Source organism: Scleropages formosus, chromosome 19 (genome assembly GCF_900964775.1).
Source record: "Scleropages formosus chromosome 19, fSclFor1.1, whole genome shotgun sequence".
NCBI lineage: Eukaryota > Metazoa > Chordata > Actinopteri > Osteoglossiformes > Osteoglossidae > Scleropages > Scleropages formosus.
Window position 1 is genome coordinate 23,240,942 of NC_041824.1, and position 23,058 is coordinate 23,263,999.

General features: G+C 41.3%; 2 protein-coding genes across 4 annotated transcripts; both read right to left on the reverse strand.

Moving 5' to 3' along the window:
- Nucleotides 1–402: 402 nt before the first annotated feature.
- Nucleotides 403–8,466, reverse strand: kansl2 (KAT8 regulatory NSL complex subunit 2). Of its 2 annotated transcripts, none has more exons than XM_018748952.2 (10): nt 8,321–8,413; nt 6,959–7,217; nt 6,603–6,778; nt 5,634–5,748; nt 5,140–5,303; nt 3,944–4,110; nt 3,265–3,361; nt 2,557–2,810; nt 1,112–1,294; nt 403–848 (listed from the first exon to the last, which is right to left on the reverse strand). In XM_018748952.2, the coding sequence occupies exons 2-10, from the start codon at nt 7,207–7,209 to the stop codon at nt 750–752; spliced, it is 1,506 nt and encodes a 501-aa protein (XP_018604468.1). In that variant the 5' UTR covers nt 7,210–7,217; nt 8,321–8,413; the 3' UTR covers nt 403–749. The 2 variants fall into 2 exon arrangements, with proteins under 2 accessions (XP_018604468.1, XP_018604467.1); XM_018748951.2 differs by lacking the exon at nt 8,321–8,413 and adding an exon at nt 8,414–8,466 and having other exon boundaries at nt 404–848.
- Nucleotides 8,467–12,098: 3,632 nt separating this feature from the next.
- ccnt1 (cyclin T1) lies at nt 12,099–21,831 on the reverse strand. 2 transcript variants are annotated; one of them, XM_018748930.2, is made up of 9 exons: nt 21,602–21,831; nt 18,671–18,752; nt 17,946–18,074; nt 17,087–17,147; nt 15,531–15,593; nt 15,302–15,347; nt 14,962–15,125; nt 14,472–14,542; nt 12,099–14,360 (listed from the first exon to the last, which is right to left on the reverse strand). In XM_018748930.2, the coding sequence occupies exons 1-9, from the start codon at nt 21,769–21,771 to the stop codon at nt 12,888–12,890; spliced, it is 2,259 nt and encodes a 752-aa protein (XP_018604446.1). In that variant the 5' UTR covers nt 21,772–21,831; the 3' UTR covers nt 12,099–12,887. The 2 variants fall into 2 exon arrangements, with proteins under 2 accessions (XP_018604446.1, XP_018604447.1); XM_018748931.2 differs by lacking the exon at nt 21,602–21,831 and adding an exon at nt 19,786–19,817 and having other exon boundaries at nt 18,671–18,779.
- Nucleotides 21,832–23,058: the final 1,227 nt, after the last annotated feature.

Genomic DNA, 23,058 nt, shown 5'->3' on the forward strand with positions numbered 1-23,058 from the left:
TGAGCCCAACTCAGAAAAAGACTTTGTTTCACACACTTTCACCTTTACATACAAAAAGCAGAAGTTGACAGGACCCTGCAGTCTGACATTCCTGGGAAGAGCCTTCAAAAAAAAAAAAAATCCACCAAATCTAGTCACTGAGACAGATGAGTGTGTGACTCTACACCATCTCCACATACTCACTTCACAAGATACCATGATCCTACCAATATGACACAGTATCCAACCAGAAAAAGACTGTCTTCTACAGATGGCAAACAGGCACACATTGAATACCACCTGTAACAGCTTGACAATTTTTAATAACCAAACCAACTGAGTTTCAAATGAATTTAACTGGTACAACAAAACATTTCCATTAATTCTGCAATGGAGTGTTTTTAAAAAAAAAAAAAAAAAAAAAAAAAAAAGCACTCCACAAAATCTTTTTATTCTCCCCTAAAACATTTTAATATTCAGATTAATCTATCAGGAATATCTGCAACAAAGGCAAGAGTTAAAAGATCAGTCATTCAAACAAATTATGTGGACCAAAAGAATTATTCTTATTGTTCATAGGTTTTATTGGGAGGGTGGGGAATCAAGAACTGGATGAACCCAGTCACTGCAAAAGCACAGTTAACTGTGCCTTAACATACAAGGCAGCTTTTGCTTTGCTTTCCATTTCTGAACTTTAAACCACCTTTTCACCTTTAGCAGAGTTCATTGTTAGTGCACATGTGAGACATGGTTGCAGGGGAAACTGGCCCTCAGGTGGCATCTGCTGCCACTGCGCTGGAGTCTTGTGTAGAGACATCCTGTACAGCTTCTCCTTTGCTACTTCCTCTTTCAGGTTCCTCGGAAACAACCTGCAGGCAGAGCAAGCACTCGCTTTACGAGCTATTCATCTACAAGGGAAGACTTGCAGAAACATATCTTTACCTTATTTAAACCTGCTTTTTTTTTCAGCAAAATTATAAGATGTCTAAGCAGTTTAAGTACCAAGAGTGGACCTTCTGCAGCAGCCCAGCCACACTCACTGCAAAAGTTAGATTACACAAGTGAAAATGGTGGCAGTATAAAGGCTTTCCTTTTTTCTTCCAGATGAACCCCATTGTACCAAGCATCCTACCTGGTCTACAGTGGACTCATCATCCCTCTCAGAGAGGTCCAAGTCAGGCTGCTCTTCACCAGTCAGAATGTCCATGGGAGCTTCTGCAATTTCTCGAATGGTTTGGTCCTCCAGGGCTAGTGCAGTGTCAAAAAGTAAGGGCGACGGGGGACACTGCATACCATCCCCAACGACATCCAAGTCCTGCAGCCCACAGACAAAGGACAAATTTCAGCAAGCATCATTTTTGCTTTAAGCTTCTTATGATTCAGTTTCACAATGAAAATTAGCCCCTGCATGCTTCATTTTCCATAAAATTTGACATTCAGAAAACATTGCAATGGAAGACACCTATCTCTACATAGGTAGGGACACTTGCTGAACACACTAGGGTAAACAAATGTCACATTCTTACTATCTTCAGAAAGAACTTACAACCATACACCTCTTAAGCTTAGAGCAATATACATTTTTTTAATTGCTCATTAGTAACAAATATGACCAATCTACAGCATCATTAGGGCAGGGCACTATGATTTTAGATGATTAATTTTTATAAAAAAAATATTTGTGGAACAGATTGAATCTGCTCAATTTGATGATCAATTTTGTACATATTCATCAGAAGTCACCAGTTCTCAAATGACACTCATTTCTCATTCTTGTATTGTTCTTTAATGTCAACAGATATACCATCCAGTTGAAAACTGCTGTCCATCATTTCTGAATCTTGAGTTGAAGTTAGACCAAATACAGACCCAGCTATTAAGAAAAGAAAAAAAAAAAAAAAAAAAAGGTATCTTGCCAATTCCTTGCCAAAGTTAAGATGCTGAAGAGCAACGGATTACTGTACTGTTTAGACACAACATCAAACCTCTGATACAGGAAACTGACAACTGTTCGGTTATTAGCTAGCTCAGCTGAAGTCTGCTTGGGAACATTGAGTTTAAAGTCCTGTTTCACATCATTGGTGCCTCAACATTTCTCCTAATCAATGTCATCACAGCCTGTTAAACACTGAACAGCTGAATGTCAGTACAGTAGTGACATTTTTTCAAACTGGGGAGTCTGCACCATGAGGCAAAATTTAACAAAAACTTTTGTCCATTGGACATGGTTAAGTGCAATCTCCTGTCTGCTTTAATTTGCACCAAGGTTTACAGTTCAGCTTTGTATCTTTGCAGGTGACCTGGGTGCAATTCCAGAGAACACAACTACCTGACAATACTTGTCATACTTCAACTAAATCTGTAGTAATTATTTTTATTTTCCATTGTCACAGTGAGAAGTTCTAAATAGTTTTTAAAAAATACTGAAATTAACTTGTTCCAGCTCATGCAGTACCATCTATACACCTAAGATGCAGAGTACTGATACACTGTTCTAAACATGATGTCAGGGAGTGTTTACAATACTTTTTTGAACATAAGTGAACTAGCAGGGTATGAAAGAACTGTTCTACCTACATCACTGAACTCCATAGGGAGGTTTTCTGTGGGTTGCAACTCAGCTGCACTCAGGTACAGGTCAGAGGGTGCAGGGGCCAGCTGCTCTGGCACCAGAGGCTCCTGTTCAGGCTGGTACATTGGAGGTGGCAGGGACAGGTGTAAAGGACATCGTGGCTCCTCGGATTGCCCCATATGCACTGGGCGGTCACATGGCACATCCTTCAGCCCTGGACACATCTTGAAAAGCACCTGGTGACTATCCTGATAGATGTCTGAGTCATACAAAGTCAAGGCAACCAAGAGTGTGGGTGTCAGGTAAAAGACAGTGATTACCAAGTAAAGAATGTGTGTGTCTGTATGTGTCTGAACCGAACAGCCAAAGACTAAAGTGGGAAAAGGAACAGAAACGTTTAATGAGAAAAGGACAGAAGGTAAGCTGTTGTGAACACTGTTCCTTCCAATTTAATTGGAAATCCCTGGGAGTGTGGGGGAAACCAATAGACCACAGGAAGGTTTTATTTGTGCCCCAGTCTAAAACCAACAGCTACTCCCAAGCTGCTAGACATTTCATAGGGCTTAAAAATTAGACAGGGCATAGTAAGTGTAGTGTTAAAAGTATTTATAGCGTAGTAAAACAAAACAAATGCATTGAAATGGTGTGTTATACAAAGTATTAAGACTATTTTAAAATAATAAAACAGTCCTGATTAATAACATGATGGATACGAGAAACACAATGTCGAGTCATAGGAAGGCACTGATTTGGACAGCGGGCCCCTTCAACAAAGGAGATGCATCTCTGGTTTGATCGTGCGATGTGAACCTGGAAAAAGCACACACAGCAAAAATGGAGAAAGGGGAGGGACTCCTCAGGTCTACAATATAGGGAATTTTCGAATCATTTAAACATTCCGGAAATCATAACATCTGGCTAGTAACATAAAAAACTCCTGTTCATGTAAGAGTACTTACTTAGCATGAAGTACTGGTTTAAATTTATCAGTGTAGACTAGATAACTGACATTTGACAGCTTTGGGGATGTGGAAGTAACTTGGTCATAATATCTATAAAAATTTTTCAAACCATTTCATTTAAAACTTTTTAAAAAAACCTTCAAAGATTTAGCTTGTCTAGGTGTGACAAACTGTGGAATTCAACAGAGCTTACCTAAGGCCAACTATGTAAGCATTAAGCTCAAGCAAAGAAAGAAAGACCACCATACACTGAGCACCATCAGGACCCAAAAAAAAAATATTCATGTTTTACAGAGCACTTGGTTCTCAGCAATGAAAGCTTCCATGTGAAGAAAAAGCTATCACTACATTGTGACCACATACAAGGAAACTTATTTGCCAAGGCCATGTGGACATATTTAGCCAGCACCAGACAAGCATCAGTACCAACCTGAGAGGAGAGTCCTTCGGTGGCTGCCAGTCTGCGCTCTCGGAGCTGTCGATGCAACAAAGCCTCTACACCATAACGCCGCCTATATCGCCGCAGGGCCTTCAGCTTCTTTAGGTTCTGCCTCTCCTTCATAGACAATCCCTCAGGTCCTGTTAAAAGGCTGCTCCCTGCCACAGCAACAGCATAATAATTGGCCAGCGTCTCACATTGTCGTTACAGTGTTACGACGCAAACTAATTTGGGCAGTGTATCCCAAAATCTAGTGAGATAGCGTGAGGTAACCCGACTCAAAAAACCCCCATCTGTGTTATTTCATGCTGAATCTCATCCAGCCCCACTCTTCCTATCAGCCTTTGACACAGTCAGCAATTTGCACATCACTGGAATGGTGCTGGACACCCTCAAGTCTTGCCTTATTGCCTTCTGTCTCTACTCTCCTGGAGTCCTTTCCACAGGTGTATGTCATGGATCAGTGCTGGGCCCTATTTTGTCCTTATACATTTACTCCCTAGGCTCCCATCATGGCTTCTCCTGCCACCTTTACGCATAAGGCATTAAAACTAACAATTTCTTTTGTTCAAGAGTCAGCTTTCAACTGTCTATTCAGACATCTTTTCCTTGATGACTCACCATCACTTGAAACTCAAGTCCTCTAAAGCTAAATTACCAACTCTTTTTGTTGTTCCACTCAAGATTTTCACTGAAGACATTATCTGCAAAATTTGTTCCTTCGTCAGTCATAAAACCACTCGACTCCTTGTTCCCTCCAAGCTGGATTACTGGAGGTCTCTTCTGACAGGTCTTTCTGCATCTGCCATTCTGTCTTTCAATCTCATTCAAATACTCACTTCCTGTAAAAGTTTCAACTTTGCCCTGGTTCTTACCTTAACTTCCATTTGTTAAACTTTCTAATCTTTAGCTGATCTTACATTACCTGCACCACACTATTCCATCTGGAAAAGTCATCACATAACTCATACCTCATGTCCTTGTAAGCAGCACTTACTTTCTACTAACATTAAGTTGGACCAAATAAATAAGCTAAATAAGGAACAATAATAGTAAACACAAACAGATTTGCAAGCATTAGCATGGTTTTGGGATAAATGGGTAAATTCTAGTACAGCTCTGTGTGCAAATGGCATCCTCCTACTCTCTGGCCTCAGCCACACAGTGAACAGGCAATCTGAGCTTACCTATAGTATCATGTTCCACTTTGCGGCTGTGTAGGTACCGTCGCTTCTTCTCCTTTAGGAGGTGCTGCAGACGCTTGAACTGGTCAATGTAAAGCGACTGAAGACGGATTAGCTTTTCACGCGTTATCAGTGCAACCTCTTCTGCAGTGTAGACTCCAGCATGCCTGCAGCACACGTCACCATTACTCTACTGGACAGAGAAGGGCTACAAAAGGATATGTACAAATCAATCTGACACCTACAATTAATGTGCAAAAGTAGAAATACAATCTTGTGTCCTTGTATTGCCAGTCAGCCTTGACCACAGATGCATCATGTACTTTTGGCAACACACCACAATTTATACTTTAAAACCATTTTACACTTTGAGGCAAATAGTTTAGTAATATACACTGTTGTAAAGCAATGGATAATTTTATTAAGACTGCAAAGGAAAAAAAAAAAAGAAAAAAAACCTTTCTAAGTTAACAAATGCCTTTGTGTGCATTTCTTACTTTAGGGGGTCCTCATGATCACTGTCAACGCTGTCTGCCTCACTATCTGGGTCTCCTCTCCACGTCTGGTCCAATACCACAGGATCCTGCTCCTCTTCACTCCAACTGTCCTCATCTAGGCAAGACACAAGATCAAAAACAAAGAGCAATCACACATTGTAATCCAAGCTTGGTCTAGACTAAAACTCTGAACACCACATCTAAATGGTCATATCAGCAGCAAAAAAAAAAAACAAAACTAATACGCCACTGTGTTTCTGGTCCAGGAAGTGACCAGGACTGATGCAGAAACAGGTGGACTTAATGAAGTTTTATTTCAAAACAAGAAGTGCTTGTACCAAGGACAGGGTACCCACAAAAATGTTGACAGCACAAAATGTAAACCTTGGGACAACAGAGTCCCCTCAGTCAACACATGGAACTCATTTCCTCTCTAGGTGTGGGTGAAAAAAAATCAAGGAACTGGGAGTTGTGTGGCATCCTCCCATATATCACACAAATACCAAGAGGCCCAGGTAGGAAATACCTGCAATGAATGACTGTTGGCATATGCACTGGTGGTATTACCCAGATCAACACAATCTTCTAGCCTCTCAGCATCAGTGTTTTAATCAGGCTGTTCAGTGATAAGCATCAGATGAGAAGTTTACTGAACTGACTGCTATAACAGAAATCTGATGTTTTCTATTGCCTAATATTACCACTTGAATTGATTTTGCAAAGACCAACATTTAAAAAAAAAAAAACCTGATTCACATTATGTACTTTCTATTTTCCATTCAAGATAAACACACTATTTAAAACAGATTTAAAAAGGAAAACAGCAATATACTCCAATAAAAATATTGACCTTACAAGGCAAAGGCAAAATAAACCAAGTATATTTCTTAAATGGGTCAGTAAGTAAATTCAGCCTGACAAATCAAATGACACTTGATAACGCTGTTGAAGCAACTGGCAGCTTATTACCCAGTACACGGCTTCCCTCGCTGCGGCCACCATCCTGGCCGTGTGTCGACTCTGGCCGAGTGTATCCACTCAGCTGGGACAGCAGGACCTCAGGAGTGGGTCCTGCAGATGCTTTCCTCATCTGAGCCTGCAGGGCTAAAGCATTCCTGCGGGCATGTTCAGCACAGAATGCAACCCTGGAACATACAAAGTGGCTGCAATTAAACATCTGCATTTCCTAGAGTTAATAAAATGTAGTGTGCAGCTACAAACTCAACCCACATTTTTATATCAGTTTCTTGTCTGCAACCTTTAGACACACAATCAACAGCAGCTACTAGATACCAGAGGTGACTCCTGGAGGACAAGGCACTCACCCATCTTTCTTGTCAGGCTTTGGTGCTGCATTGGGGCAGCGTTTGCCGTTCTTGTTGGATACATAGCTGCACTGTTTGTAGGGGGCATTCTTGTCCTCCAGCACATGTTTAATGCAGAACTCAAGGCCCTCCAGACGTGGCTGTGAACAGGGCCGCTGGGTGAAAGAGCAGGTCTGAGGTTCCTGGGCACGGGCAGCTGGAGCTACGCGAGCTCTGCTTGATGGCAACACGTGAATCCGAATCCTATTCATTCCAAAACCTGAAAGAATACAAAAAAAAACAGAAGAAAAAAAAACAAATCAATAAATAAGGTTTGGATGGTTTGTAACCTGTACATTTATGATGATTTTTCACAGAACTGAACAATAGCAATATTCACAGCTGAAAAATATATTCATATAATTCAACAAATATTCATACATAGCAGAAACAGTAAAGATTATATGAATAATGCCAAAAGCTCATCTTCACAGTACAGCCAGTACATGTTCACAGTGTGAATCTGTAATGACAAGAGGACATCAAGAACCACTTAAGCAACAATGACTGGTTAAGGCCAACCGCAAGTCTTTTCTCATAAACCTCTATTATTTGACAGCAATGGCTTTAACAGTATTTCTGTTACAAATTACCAATTAAACAACAAAGAAAATGATGTGGAATAGGTAAATATTAACAGTTCGTCATTTAATATTCAATAATTGCTTGTCTACTGAAGGGCTGCGGAGATCCGGGGCTTAGCAATACAAAAGTGATTTTTAAACAGTGTAAATACAACGGAGTACGTTGGTGATGTTTAAATGTCAATTCCCTTTCATTCCTCTCCTCTCGACCCGACCCGCGCGCATGCGCCCCTCCTTGCGCGCAGAGAGGCCGCGCGGCCGCCATTTTGAAAGTATTGTACGTCCTCGTGCGTTGCCGCCTCGAAGTTCCACTTCACGATTCTTTTTACAATAGATTACAGCTTCGGGTTCGTATTATCTTTGTTCTTTATTTCTGGAGTTTCTTTCTACCGTTACCGACCGCAACTGAACTGAATTTTTCCGCGGCACAGAAACACGTCTAGAGGAACATTCTGGTTACCGGCGTACAACAAACGCAATTCACTGCCTGCCAACGTGAAAAGCTATATCTTAAATATCCACCATGTGAGAATATAACTTCCACAAACATACAGATATTGCGTAATACATCATCATGTCATTACCCTGTGTGGATTCGCTACTGAGTGGCGTTTCCGCGCGCCATGTTTGGTAACAAACCTGCCCCACCGTCAGCCATCTTTCGAAATAAACCACCATAAAAAGTAAAGTGAAAATACTCCACTGTTTACAACAGACAGAGTCCAACCAATATGTGTACCTTATACAACATGTTCCATTCAATACGCAGGGAAAGCCCACTAAGGTGAAGTGTTATACTGGGTCTACGATGACACACCGAGATGAATCTTACCCTGTCCTGGGTTCTCGGCACGCGCTGTGCGCTTTTCAGGTCCCGGTTCTGGAGCTGCGGATCCCCGTAAGCCCCGCCCACGTTACACTCTCATTGGTGGGCAGAGGCGCTCTTTGATACATAATAGGTCTTTGCGGCTGTCTGTCAGGAAGGTACAAGCTAGTATATTTACCTAATTTGGCTCTCGCTCTGGTTAAATGATTTGGAGTTTTCAAGATACCACATTAATTCGTGTTTACTACATGTTTATTTTACCATCTGCAGCTAGTTTCGTAGCATACATTAATCGAGACTTGCTCTGCAATCCCATATAAAGGAAATCAACAACACATATGATCATAGAGAAAGAATATATTCTGAGTACGGACAGAAAATTTTTGGTTCTGAAAGCAGTCCTTCATGGGATGTTTTTCAGTGCTGAAACACCCAGTGAGAAATGTTTTTGTACAAAAATGATGTTTGGCAACTCTGCAGCTCTTGGGGACCGGAGACACCTGTCTCTGCTTGCTGTCCTCTGCTGTCCACAGCTCCTATCTACAGGTGTACTCCAGGGACCAGTGATGGGACCCCTCTTCTTTATACATTTGCTGCCCCATCAATGCTCATGGCATCTCCTACCACCGTTATTCAGATGACATTCAAAGCTGCATCTCCCATTTCTGTCTTTCAGTTTTCAGGTCTCAAACCTGATTTTAAATTGCCTCTCAGGCATTTATTCATGGATGTCTCATCACCACCTGGAACTTGGCCTCTATAAACCCGTTACCTGCATCACAGTATTACATCTTGGACTGTCATCACCAGATGGTTATTGTGACCTTATTAGGACTTTGCATTAATCTAACATTGTAAGTGGCCTTGGACAAAGGCATCAGTTCAATGTAGAGTACTAATAAGTGTATTGAACAATACCGGTCTCACACTAAGTAGGGCAGACCCATCCCTTTTCTAACAGGTTAATAAGTTCATGAATTCACCTCCTTAGGCAAACTCCCATTGTGAAGACATTGAATGTTATTTCTTATAGAAAAAAATAATAGATTACTAGTGGAAAATATATCACCTAAAATTTACTAAAATGAAAGGGTGTTTTTGTGCATGACAATGAAGCTCGCTTACATATTAGTCCGCCAAGGGGAGCTTTAACAGAAACACTTTCACTACATGTCACAAAAGACCTAAACTGCACAAAACCTTTGTACAGGCGGGCCCCAATTTACAATGGTTTGACTTGCCATTTTTTTTGACTTTACGATGCTGAGCTGGTAATAGACATTCAGTAGAATCCATACGTTGATTTTTTTTCCCCGGGCGAGCGATACGCAGAATGATACTCTCTCGCGATGCTGAGCAGCAACAGCAATCCGCATCTCCCATTCTGTCATGCAGAAGTGTATATTAGGTGTATTAAATGCATTTTCCACTTATGATGGGTTTCGGGGAACGTAACCCCATCGTAAATCAGGGACCACCTGTACTTTGGTTTGTTAATGAAGTCATTCTACACACTAAAGATATGCATGATTTTCTTTGTCCTCAGGTGGATTCCACCTTGTTTACCCATAAACAGAACATTTAAACTTTTGCCCTCAGAATGTAAGTGTGAATGAGACAACAGTACATTTCCATTATTTTCACAACTCAGTTTGTACACCCCCACTTACATTAAATAAAATGAGCTTTTTTCCTCTTAAAACATTTATTTCTTGGGAGTCAATCATCCACAATTAAAAAAGTGTGTCCACAAAAACACAAAAGAAAAATGCACTAATAAATGTAGGTCTTAGACTTTCTCAAATTTACACAAAATCACCCCCCCCAAACAAATTCTAAACCTGAGTTCATCTGGTACAACTAAAACATACAAAAATGTATGTACAGTTCAAAGATACTCCTCTCCTTATGTAAGAAACAAAACTGCACACAATTATGGAGAGAAATATGAACACAATCTACCATCAGATCCAGTGAAAACAGAATCCCCACCCTATAATTCAGTATGATGTGTACACATGGCCCTTAACACACTCTTGTGTGAACAAGTATGCACAAAAACAACGGACATGACACTTCTGCTTGTGATTACAGACAATTCCCAGACAAGACGGCAATAGGCAAGATATTTTGCCTTCAATCTTCATAATCCTTTTGTGTTAGATTACAATTTTTTTAAATGGGGAAACTGCCTCTTTCTTATTGGAAAAAAGGACAAAATACTATTTTAAAAAGCAACTGCTATGCATGTAGAGTATTTGGAATACCATCTGCTCAGCATCAGGCTATAATCTCAGTACGCGTTCTCCAAACCATGGAGTACAGTTCTGTTTTGTGCATTTGACACCTGATGCTAGGAGGGTCGTAATTCTGACTCCATTACATACCTTCCAGAGACACTCATACTTACCTACAGGACACTGGAGGCAGTGAGTCGTTACCGTTATTCTGAATATAAAGTAAAATTTCAATGCCCTTCCAAGCTTACTGAATATGAAATCACTGCACACAACTTTTGATACTGAATACAATGGGGAGAATTACACCTACATTAAAATGGGCTACATTTAACAGTATAATTGGGAAATAGTTCCTTTAGTTTTATCACAAGACACAACCTGGAAACAAAAACCCAAAATTCAGCAATAGCATAAATCTTCTCATTACTTCTCTGAGAAATTAACTGTACTGAAATAAGCAATTTCCAGCAACCAAATAATGTTATAGTGGTATTACAATATTTGACTGTAAATCTGTCATCTCAAAAAAGGATTTTTCAGGATTTCATTAAATAATTTAAAATTTTTACACTAAAAAAACATACTTTGGCATTAAAACAGTATGATAAATTGAACTAATATTTATGGTAAATGCAGCAAAAAGATATATTTATAGAGCATTTATGTAAACTTGGGGCAACCCAGAACAATCCCATATATCAAAACAGATCATAAATATAATCATGGTTACATGAATTATGTAAATAATTGATTATTCTTGGTCTGTAAATTAACATGGGTAATTCAGCTTTAAGAAGTTGAGTATTTCATCACAGAAACAATAACAGCAAGATTTCACAGTACCAGCGATTCTCAGTGGTATGATATTCACTCTCACTCAGGTATTTCAGGGCACTGGAACTGCACGAAGATGGATTTTCAGAGTACTGGGTAGGGATGACAGTGGGTACAGTACAAAGGATGAGATGAACCCATTTCTGCAGGGCTCCGATGCCCTGGAATATGTTCCACATCATTCCACACTGCCCTTACACCACTCGCAGAGCCCTTTGATCACTCACGGTGCAGTGATAAGAACCATTTAGAAACTAGAAAGTTTACATATTTTCCATAATAATTCAGATGTCACAGTCTCAGCAAGAAGACAAATCATCCAGCTAACCCATCCTGTGTACAGCTGACATCCATAGGACACACAAATAACAGTAGTGAAATGAAAGTTATCATCAGTTCCATTAAAACTTTAAAAAAAAAAAAAACTACAAACCCTGTAAGATGATACTGGTACGGTTGCATGTGAACATTTGGATATGTAACATCTGTCCATTATAATTTCTGCTGTTATAAGTTTTTACAACCATTTAAAACAATGACTGCATCACATTGAAAATCTAAAAACTAAAAGTTTTCTTAATTTACAATGATTTTTAATACAAAATGTAAAAATACATTTTATATTCACTTTTCTGTTTTCACATGTACATGATATAAAGCATTGACCTTGCTTTTATCTTAAATATTTACAAAATAAAAACTGGTAAAATCCATTAAATATTGTTTATATATGACTATCAGGAATATGCCGAGCACCAGGATCTCATTTAAACTTTGACTATAGTCTATACGTTGTGGAAAAGGTGTGGAAAAAGTAAGGGAAAAATTAAGGTTTCCATAACCCTAAAAGCAATAATTGCTACGTATTTAAAGAAATAAAAATACTTTTTTGAAAAATATTCTGAAACCATTTCATGACTATTAAAACAACATTAGCAGAGTTATACAAATAAATCTTTCAGCGAGCAAACAGGACTTTAAAATTTCCCCATGCACTCAATACTTCCATTGAATTTATACAAATATCAGTTTTTCTTATTTCAATTCAACAGTAGAAACAAACACTGGTTCCCTACCAATCTACTAAGATTTCAATACAAATAATGCAATACAACTCAACCAGAATGACATCTAAATAATATTTACATCATCTAATTCATAACTGATTTTATTCCTTCTCTCTTTTCTTCCTTGCATTTTAGTCGTTATTGCCCAGCTGATGGGAAAGAAAACCAGTACGGGAAAGAAAGCACAGACAAAAGCATAAAAACAGTAAGGAAACTGGAGACTTTGAATGAACTAAGGGTGTAAGTTGTACATTTCTATGCTGTCAAGTTGAGAACCACAAAACACGAGTTAAAGAAAAACGGCACCAGAGCCTTCTGAGTCACAGCCACTCGGTCCCATCACTTCGGGAGAGGAGGCAGTGGCGGGGGGGGCTCTGCAGGGAGGGGAGGGGGACGGGAGCTACTGCCTCGCTGCCCACTGGGGTATCTGTATTCACCATACTGCGACCGGTAGTCAAACACGGGCTGCGACGGCTGGACACCCTGGGCGCTCAGCAGAGAGTTCAGCATATCAAACGTGTCCTGGTACTCGTTGGACTGGCTGCCTCCACCTGTGCTGTGCCCATTAGTGTCAGCCTTGTCTGCCTTGGAGTGAGAATAAGCCCCCTGGTGGTGGGGTAGAGCCACGGAGTGCAGCCCATCGGAGCCGAGCCCCAGAGAGTGGCCACCGGGAGCTGGCAAAAGGGGTAGCTGGTAGGAAGTCCTCGAGGACTTGCTGGGCTTGGAGGGGTGTGAGGCAAGGGACGGCTCCAAGGAGTGAGGCCTTTTTCGCGAAGAGGAGGAAGACGACAAGCTGGTCCGAGAAGAGTCCCCTGATTTTTTGCTGGTCCCAACCAAGCCACTGCCGCTGCCTGAGTGTTTATGTGAGGAGGAGGAGGAGGAGGAAGAAGAGCCACCACTGGCGGACGAGTGGTGATGGTGATGATGGTGGTGATGGTGATTAGAACGCTCTCTGTGCTTCTCTCTGCTTTTTCCTTCTTCTGCCTGGCCTGAGCGCCTGTCTGGAACTCGGATCCGGACTTTAAAGTCGTCAATCGTCCTGTTCCCAGCACCTCCTCCACCACTGGCCCCAACTCCTCCTCCACCATGTCCAGCTCCTCCACCATGCACAAGTCCACTGCTACCATGTCCAGGACCACCATGTCCAGTACCATGCCCACCACCATGTCCGCCACTATGTCCAGTGCCATGTCCACCGCCATGTCCAGTGCTATGCCCAGTACCATGTCCCGTGCCATGTCCACCCCCTCCCGCTAGCGGGAGGCGCATCTTCAAAGAGTTGCGGTCTTGGCGCTCCTTTTCCAGGGGAATTTTGAGAATGATGTGAGAGGGACTGTTGATTTCAGAGGTGGTAGCAGCTGGATTGTGTGAGCTAGACTGCTGCTGGTACTTTTCCTTTCTCTGCTGACCAATGAGGGCTTGTGCAGCAGAGGCATAGTCCCTCTTCAGGCTGGCCTCCATGTTCTCCAACTTGCGCTTCTGTGCCGCTAGCACATCGGCATTCTTGGTGCGATACTCACTCAGAGACACCTTGGCAGGAACATGTAGGGTCTGTGGCACTGCCCCCATCTCGGAACCACCGTGTGCCTTGCCACTGGACTGCCAGTTCTGGGACCCAGTCACGGCACCGCGTTCCTTCTCCTCCAGTGACGGGGCAGCAAGAGAAGATGATGAGGTAGCTGAGGGGGCAGAAAGACTCATCAGGCCAGCCAGTGTACTCTCTGAGGATGCCATGGATATCATGCTCATCATTGCTTCAGTTTGGTCTCCTTCCTCCTGCACTTTAGCCTTCTTAGCAGTCTGCCCTGCAGCCTGGAACAAAAAAAAAAAAAAAATCATTTAAAGTTTCTTTTCTTTTGTTGAATGTAGCGTGCAACTAAAGGCCACAGTAATGAAACCAATCTGTTGCATTTCCAAACTTACTTTCCAGTTACGGATCCGCTTCAAACGACTCGGTGTCTTTTCTAAGATTTGCAGGAATTCATGAGTGAGCTCTGCAGTAAGAATTGCAAATCCTCATTATACCTCAATGTCCAAAACAATGAGCTATTAGATTTTGTGAAGAGAAATTGCCAATCAGATTAAAATACAAATTTATCTCATACACTTAAATAGTCTTAAGACACCTTTACTATTCAGGTAAACTAAAAGTGTAATTGGTTTTTCCTGCTGTACTCCCTATGCGTCTATAACCGATTCTTCCGTCACAATCCTCTATTATACTTGATGCTTTAACCACCCCTGTATTTTTTAACTGCATAACTCATTGGAATAGTATCCAGCCTAATGGGACTATTCCCAGGGTCAAGGTCCAGAAATACCAACACATCAAGTGACAGAGCAGATTTTCTCTGCTTTCTTCCAAGTTTCGGTTAAACAGCAACTGAAACACCTGAAGCGAAAGTCTACGTACCGTCCAAGAGTTCAAGGGTTACAGTCGGGTCCACATACTCCCACCAGTGCTTGCCATCAGTGGAGACTGGGATCTCCCAGTTGGACCACTTGCAGGCCAGGTGGATGCACACACAGGCCACGATGGGGGGGCTGTACTGCAGGCAGAAGGTGGTCAAGTGCAGGCTGTTCAAGGGTGCAGGTCCCAATTGACGGCCATGGAAGCCACCAGGCCAGAGATACAGAGACTCATGTCAGTGGCCAGACAGAGGACATCGTTACATCTGACTATTCAGTCAATACACGCCCTGTCCAAAACTGATCAGCCAGTTGGACTGTCTTGCTTTGGAGTGTCAACACACCTGTTGGTAGCCATGAAATACGATGTCTGAGCCAAGTCCTTACTCGCTAGAACACCAAAAAAAAAAAAAAAAAAACACAGTTACCAAGGTGAACACACGGACAACTGACAAAACGTCAAATGTGTTAAACAGAACAACTTGTAATATAAATAATTCTGCAGTTGAACAACTTCAAAACACACATACACGGACCAGGACAAGTTTTTGAACGCAGACTGCCAAAGCTTACCTCTTACAAGCTGTGTGCACTTGACAACATGGGTGTGCGGATGGTCTATGGTAATTTCAAACGCTGGAAAAAGAGAGCGGTAGAGGAACAAAGACAGCGGTCATAATTCCGACAATAACCTACAATTTTTCTGGAGGCAACCCTTACAGCCTATTTAACAGACATTCATCCAGTTCTGACCTGTATTGTATAAAACTATCTATTTAATGTCTCAATAGAAATAGTTTAAATTTCCTGCTTTAAACTTTGTGATGACAAAGTGAAAAAATTAAATGCAAATAAAAAGGTAACTACAGGTAGTCCTTGACTTACGACAGGGTTCCCTTCTGATGACATCATAAGGTGACTTCATCTTAAGCCCCTTATACTCTATTATATAAACCATTAAGTATGTATAAGCAATTAACCTGCATGAATAACACATTGTTCAACAGAGTGGCAGTGGACATGACACTTTTCTCCACTAATTTCACACATTATTTTTGTTAAAATAGTAAAAAAATATAAATACAGTGCAGCACTGTACATTCATACTGCACTATTGTTTAACCTTTCATTTCTGCACCATCACAATGCTCACGTTTTTGCTTGCAAGCCATCGTAAAAAAAAAAAGTAACGTAACTCGAATTGAAACAAAATATTCTGTAAATAAAACAACCCTTTTAAACAAAAAAATTTTTTTAAAAATCGTTGATAGGCACACTGAGTCAATAAAAACCAGGGTGCTTTGTGGCAGCATAGCCACCCAAAGTTATCGTACAGCAGATGAAGCAGTCGCCCTTCGACGCTATGGCCAAGCATCGGGACTCCGGGTTGTTGCGAGTTGCATAGGCCCCAAGTTTACAACTACCTATACCAGCTTTTCATTCGATTACATGCCATTTTGAGCAGTTCTGTTCTTTGATAACCACTGCAAATAATGAAAGATGATCATAAGGTACCACAACAAAGTGCATAGGAGAATTTCTGAGGAACGGCAAATTAGCTTGCCATGCAAAAGTCAACACTGTTCTGTGTGTGTACACACGTACACACACACACGTACACACACACGTACAGTCTGAACTGCTTGTCCCATACGGGGTCGCAGGGAGCTGAAGCCCAACCTGGCAACACAGGGCATAAGGCTGGAGGGGGAGGGGACACACCCAAGACGGGACGCTAGTCCATCGCAAGGCACCCTAAGCGGGACTCGAACCCCAGACCCACCGGAGAGCAGGACCCAGTCCAACTCACCCCCCCGTTCTATGTAGCAGTGTTATTCTTAGAAAATCTATGACAGACAGGATGTGCACCATGGGAAAGGATGCCTCTAAAGTATACGTTATATACATATTGTAAACTTTATTTACAAGTATACGGAAGCTGTGCTGGGACCACGAGTACATGCTCAGTAACATGGAACAAACAGCAGCCATTAATCACACACTTCTCAGAATAGAGATGCCTAGGCTACAATCATTTACCACTCCGTCTCCTTACTTTTTTCACAGCTTAAAAATGATAAGACTGAACACCTACAAGCACATTTTTCTACTCCTCTGTCTCAGCTTACCGAGAGTCTGGAGGATGATGCTCTCCAGAATGACCAGGTCCTGAGCTTGTTGCAGGTAAGCCTGACATTGAGTAGAAGGCAGTTTAGTTCCTCAGTGCAACTGCTCTCAACTTACACACTACTGTCTGTTACTTATCTTCCCCCATTTTACCATGGATATACCCTAAAATAACAAACTGCTATCAAACAGCATAACTGGTCACCCCTTATTTAGGTGCTTAGCACAGGTAAAGATCATTATAGATCCAAATTCTGAAACAGCAGCACAGAAACATTTAGCAATAACATTTACAGTATAAAAAATTATCTGTACCATTTAAAGGACATTTAAATGCAATATTACTTTAATATACATTAAATTATCTTATTCACGATCCCAGATTGACAAACTGACTAACATTTTATTAACTTTACAAAACTCTGAATCCCCTATCTGTTGCATTATTTAATTCTAAAAAAAAAACTGCAATACAGTATAAACTCATTATTACGAGTAGTAATACTGTGACTGTCTTACATTTATTTATTGATTCGGGAGTCTCTATTTGCATTGGGTGTTCCACAAATTTAACAGCCAAATAATTCCCCATCTCACAAAAATTTGCTTTTCATTTTTTCTCTGGTAGAGTTAATGTTTGGCAGCAACCAATGACAATTTCATAACTAATAACCACAAAAATATTAAGCATAAGAAAATAACATCCACTTCCACTCATGCAAGTATTTAAAATGATTTTGCAGAGCTTTCACAACAGGCTGTGACTGATTATGACATGTACATCTGAAGCTGTGATAATTCTTCAGAACAAACTAAGCACATGACATATGGACTGCCTGGTCACTGACCCACAGCACTTACATCACTCCTGGTGTCTGGTGAGGGATCCTGAGGGTTAAGGCAAGCATGGGCCACTTTGATCACATGCTCTAACTTGCGGGGCTGCTCCTCAACCTTCGCTGCCAGGAATAGGGTGGCTGGGGCTATCACCTGAGAAAATGAAGAGAGGAAATTAAAACGTACAAAGGCATAGGTATGATCGTGAATGTTTATTGTCTAAATCACAATATTAGAAACATCGCAACTGTCTCCTTTTAACAGCAGCCCAACCAATAATTTCCAGCAATAACATTAAAAACAAATGTAATGTTTACTCTTAAAGATCAACATATACACTTAAAGGGTGACACTTTTACTGGAAGTCCACACATTTGTTTACATATTCAAAAATAGCAAAAAGTTTGTATGAAATACTTGAATGGGATCGGGATTTGTCTATCCTGTGTCTTATGCACCTACTTGAACGATGAACCTCGGTGCAGCAAGTAGTAGGGAACAAACTAGGTTTGCTTGAGACTTTTATGTCTGCAGCTATGTCTCCTTCTCTCAATGTAATGCATAAATTGTACTTTTGCTGAGATGTACGTCGTTTTGGACAAAAGCATCTGCTAAATGAATAAATGTAACTGTAAATGTAAATACACACAAAAATGGAAAACGTGACATGTAGGTTCTGCTTACATCTCAAACAACAGAATAAAGACAAGTATGCTGTTACAGATTTGTACTTATGAAAAACTACTTACATTTCTGTGGAAACGAGTAAAGGACTGGATCATATAGAAGCGATGCATATACACAATGGCAGTGTTGATGGTCAGCTGGGACCTACACAACTGAGATTAAGGAATAAAACTACAACAAGGGAGGCCAGTCAGTGTAAAAAACAAAAAAGAAAAAAAAAAAAAAAGGCCTTTCAGTTAAATCCTCATTAGCATTTAGTTCACCATCATCGTGTGACAGTAGGTCACAACCAACCTTGCTTAATCTCTTACACATAAGATCTAGACTTTTGTGAAAAGAATCAACAGATCTCTGTCCGGATATCAGTACTGGCACTTTACGGAAAATTAATCAAGATTAATTCAGTACAACAGTCCAGTGCTTCCACCCCAACGAGTGGAAATACACTTGTTTAGGTTACATGATCATTTTACAATGTCCAAAATCATAGGTAGCAATTCCCACTGGCGCAGGAATCTTAAAAATCCTTAAAAAAGAAATTTTTAAACAAAAGTCAACGGACAATTGCGGAGACTTTTTTTTCAGATCCCTAGGGGTCACCCTCACTGCCATCAACCATCAAAAAGGCCCATCAACGCCTCCGCTTCCTCAGGCGTCCGAAGAAAGCCAGGATGCCCACTACAGTCCTCACCGCTTTCTACAGGTGTGCTGTGAACTCCATCCTCAAAGGATGTGTTATATCCTGGGGTGGCAGCTGCTCCATACAGGACAAGAAAGCCCTACAGAAGGTGGTCAAAACAGCTCAGGAAATCATCGGCACACAGCTACCAGCAGTCCAGGACGCCTACACCACATGCTGCCTCAGAAAAACGATGCGCATCATGAAAGATCATAGTCACCCTGCATGGGCACTCTTTTCTGCCACCTGCAAAGCAGCTCAGGTCTATTTGAACCCGCACTGCTAGGTACAGGAACAGCTTTTACCCCACCGCTGTAAGAGTATACAACACTCACCAATGTGCCACCCTTAGTAACTAGAGTTGGACTGTTCCCTCCAAGAACATTGGTAGATTACACTTTCACTTTAAGCATTCTCATTCCCAGGTTCTGAGTTCTCCGGTTGTCTGCTGGTATTATAATTACCATTATTTATTGTTATTGCTATTGCATTACTCACTGTCATTGTTTTGTGCAGTATTTCCATTGTCTTTTGTCCTTGTCCATAGTCTGTGGAGAAGCATTCAAAAAGAATCTCATGATACTTGTACACGGTACTTCTACCTATGACAAACTTGAAACTTAAATTATTATGTAAACCAATTTCACTGATTTAACATGAGCGCTACACAACGTAGATGACAGAACATATTTTCGGGATAATTAGAGGTGCATCATACACAAAACGTGGGGGAAATACAAGACTTTCCACAAACACAAAGTGCCAACAAACACTGATTTCTACTGCTATGAAGAGCACGTAATGCACTAATCTTACAGTTGTCTTTCACTGTAGTACAGGGGTACCACTGATCTGGCGCTGAAGGCATCATCAGAGACAGAAAACAGCAACACAAGAGGACTGATCTGCTGTTAAGGCGCTCCAGAGGTGTTTTACTGTATAGTGCTTTAGGACTTGAGGACAGGCACTGAAATTAATATGTTTTGGGAAACACCAAGTTGTGTACAGTAAAACTTAAAAGGCACATTTCATCTCATATAAACTTCATACATGACCCGAGTGTATAAAGAGAGCTGTGCTGTACGCTTATATTCTGGAACGGAGCCGGTGTGCGAGTTTCTCAGTTTGGACTCCTGTGATCCCTGCGATTCATGTGCGGGTGAGGACCCCCCCATAGACCCCCCACGGGGAAGCGCGGCACACAGACTGTAAACAAGGTGACCACGCAGCCCTCACGCGACTGAAGCGTTCCCCTATTACGCTCTTTGGGAATTAAATCCCTTTTTTTTTTTTTACTTAAAACTGTAAGGCCAGGAGGTGTTGTCACGAAACAAACACACAAAACAACAACAAAAAAAACGCCTCAAGTGCAGTCAGTCGGACGGGTTTCATCGTGACAGAAGTGAAAAACGCGTCAAACTGGTCTAATATCTCGCCTCAAGTAACACGCGGCACATCACGGCTCGTAACAGATAATGTCAGAACTTGCATTTGTGTTTACTTCAAAATCCAGTTTTAAATAAAACTATAACTATATTTCTTTTCAGTTCAACATGATTCGACTACGTTCTCACAGTGTCATCACCTCAGATACAAGACTGAAAAGTTATATCAGGCAACAGCGGCTCACGTTTAGCTTCTCGGTATCTTTTCTGCCCAGGCGAACTTACACAGCAAAGAGTAATATTTAATGAGTAAAAAGTGAAAGGTTCGATACAGATCATTGTGGGCTCGGGGAGCTAGGAGCGTTCGCCGGTTGTTTATGCTAAACTAGCTTAGCTAGCATGAGCACATGACAGCAGTCGCCTTGCTCCTGTTGCAAAAGCCAGCCAGCAAAAATGATCCTTTTCCCCCTTTCAATGAGGCACTTATTTATTTTCGACAGCGTAATCTGTCAAAATAGCTCATTTTGGACATTAATGTATAATTAGCGTTGTATTTGACCTTCTACGTTTCACGATCGAGTCGCTCGGACTCCGGCTTTTGTTCTCCAGGAAACTTGTAGGCCGCGAGCGAGGCCTACACATCCCATAAACCCCGAGCCCTAGCAACCGGAGCGAGCCGCGCTTGGAAACCGCGGGGCCGCGTTAGCATCGCGCGGCGCGAGGCGCCAAACCGACCGCACATTTCCTGGCTACATACACAGCGAACATGATCGATCGTGATATTTTGGAACTCCTAGACTACTACTGCATGTTAGGCGCTCGCCGCAGGCTTCTCTGTTTCACGCGGCATGCGTACTTGCAGGCAGCCATGGACAATGCCGTCAAACCGTCTCGAGACGTAAGTTATCTTTTTTACAAAAAAAAGATACACATTGAGCCGTTGTCCCATGTCCTGCAGTAGATTGGCGGCCTGTTGTCTATAGGACAGTTCCTTGTCGGGATCAAGTCCCGCACGCCGAGACGGGCTATTTTCTATCTCTTCCCGGGTAAAATACCATTTGTTGTTGGCTGCAGAAGCAGAAGGAAACGAAGCCGCCATCACTGAGAAGGACAATAATATTTTAAAAATCTAGTGCGTCATAGGAAGCTGCGTAAGGAGTTCGCGAGCTCGTTGGAGTGACGCAACTTCCGCCCACGTCAATCATTGGCTTAGAACGTGAGTGCGTTGTATTAAACGTGCGTTCTTGTTCTTATAGACATTCCTATGGATTTCTACATCAAAAGATTTTGTGGAAGGAATGCATTTACTCGAGTTTTATGTTGCAGGACTTGAGAACATCTACGTTCTGCTTAAAATTGGTCCCGAAATATAATTGGATGTTTAATTCAGCAGTTTCTTCAGATTTTCCAATTTGTGATTTATAATCCTATAATTTGGTAATACACATGATTTTGTACAGTATCAACTTCATTCATAGTTACTAAATGTAGACAACTCCAAGAAGCAAGGTTTGCTTCATGTGGCACACACTGCAGCAAGGCATTCTGGAGGTGGGCCACTTAATATTTTCAGTACACATCATGTACAATAACCCACCCAAGAAAGTGATGCTTTTCTGCAAAGCAACTTGCATTGTTAAGATACTTACAATTTTTTGCCCATTTATGCAGCTGGGTAATTCTGCTGGAGTTATTTAGGGTAAGTACCTTGCTCTGGGGTACTACAGCTGGGGGTGGGATCTGAACCTGCGACCTTTTAGTTCAAAGGCAGCAGCTATACCACTACACCTGCTGCTACCTCAACCATCAATGACACACAAAGAATTAAAAGAAGGATGACAGTCTCGCTGAGGCTGAGCTGTAGCTGGTGGCAAGTCACCCAAGCAGAGATGACCGTACAAATGACCCAGGAGGAAAGGAGCACGTGTTGGACGTCATCAGGGTTTCCAAGCACTTAGTGCTTGTCGCTACCACCTTGTACCCGAAGCTCCCTTGTGTAAGCTACTAGGGAAAACAGCATCGGCTAAATATGTAAATGTATGGCTTCATTCAAGATTTTTACAGAACGTAACCTGTGAATGTCAAGGGATGTTTGTATTATTAACCTTTTCATTTTGTAGATAAAGACAACAGTTGAAACTGGCTAGAAGCTGAATGGTAGACACTTTCGGGATAAATCGGTCAACAGTAGTAGTGATTAGTAGTTTATGGAAGTGAGATTTTATTTTCAGTAATGAGTTAAGTATTTTTAAACTATAGCTTTCTTATTTACCTTCAACAGGTGTAATATTCACTTACCTTTACTTAAAAAGGTTTCCTTCTCAAATTTCTAAAATCTTATTCTGTCCTATTGAGACAAGTATTTCTCCTTTCAACTGTGTGTGGT

Bases quoted from the DNA above. Each gene is read 5' to 3' on its own strand.
- kansl2 (XM_018748952.2), bottom strand. From the start codon at position 7,209: ATGAATAGGATTCGGATTCACGTGTTGCCATCAAGCAGAGCTCGCGTA. The intron at 6,779-6,958 runs GTGAGTGCCTTG...TGTATGTTCCAG, and splicing joins AAGCCTGACAAGAAAGATGG to GGTTGCATTCTGTGCTGAAC. The intron at 5,749-6,602 runs GTAATAAGCTGC...TGTCTTGCCTAG, and splicing joins CGAGGGAAGCCGTGTACTGG to ATGAGGACAGTTGGAGTGAA.
- ccnt1 (XM_018748930.2), bottom strand. From the start codon at position 21,771: ATGGCGGCTTCGTTTCCTTCTGCTTCTGCAGCCAACAACAAATGGTAT. The intron at 15,126-15,301 runs GTGTGTTGACAC...ACCCTTGAACAG, and splicing joins TATTTCATGGCTACCAACAG to CCTGCACTTGACCACCTTCT. The intron at 14,361-14,471 runs GTAAGTTTGGAA...TTTTTGTTCCAG, and splicing joins AGCGGATCCGTAACTGGAAA to GCTGCAGGGCAGACTGCTAA.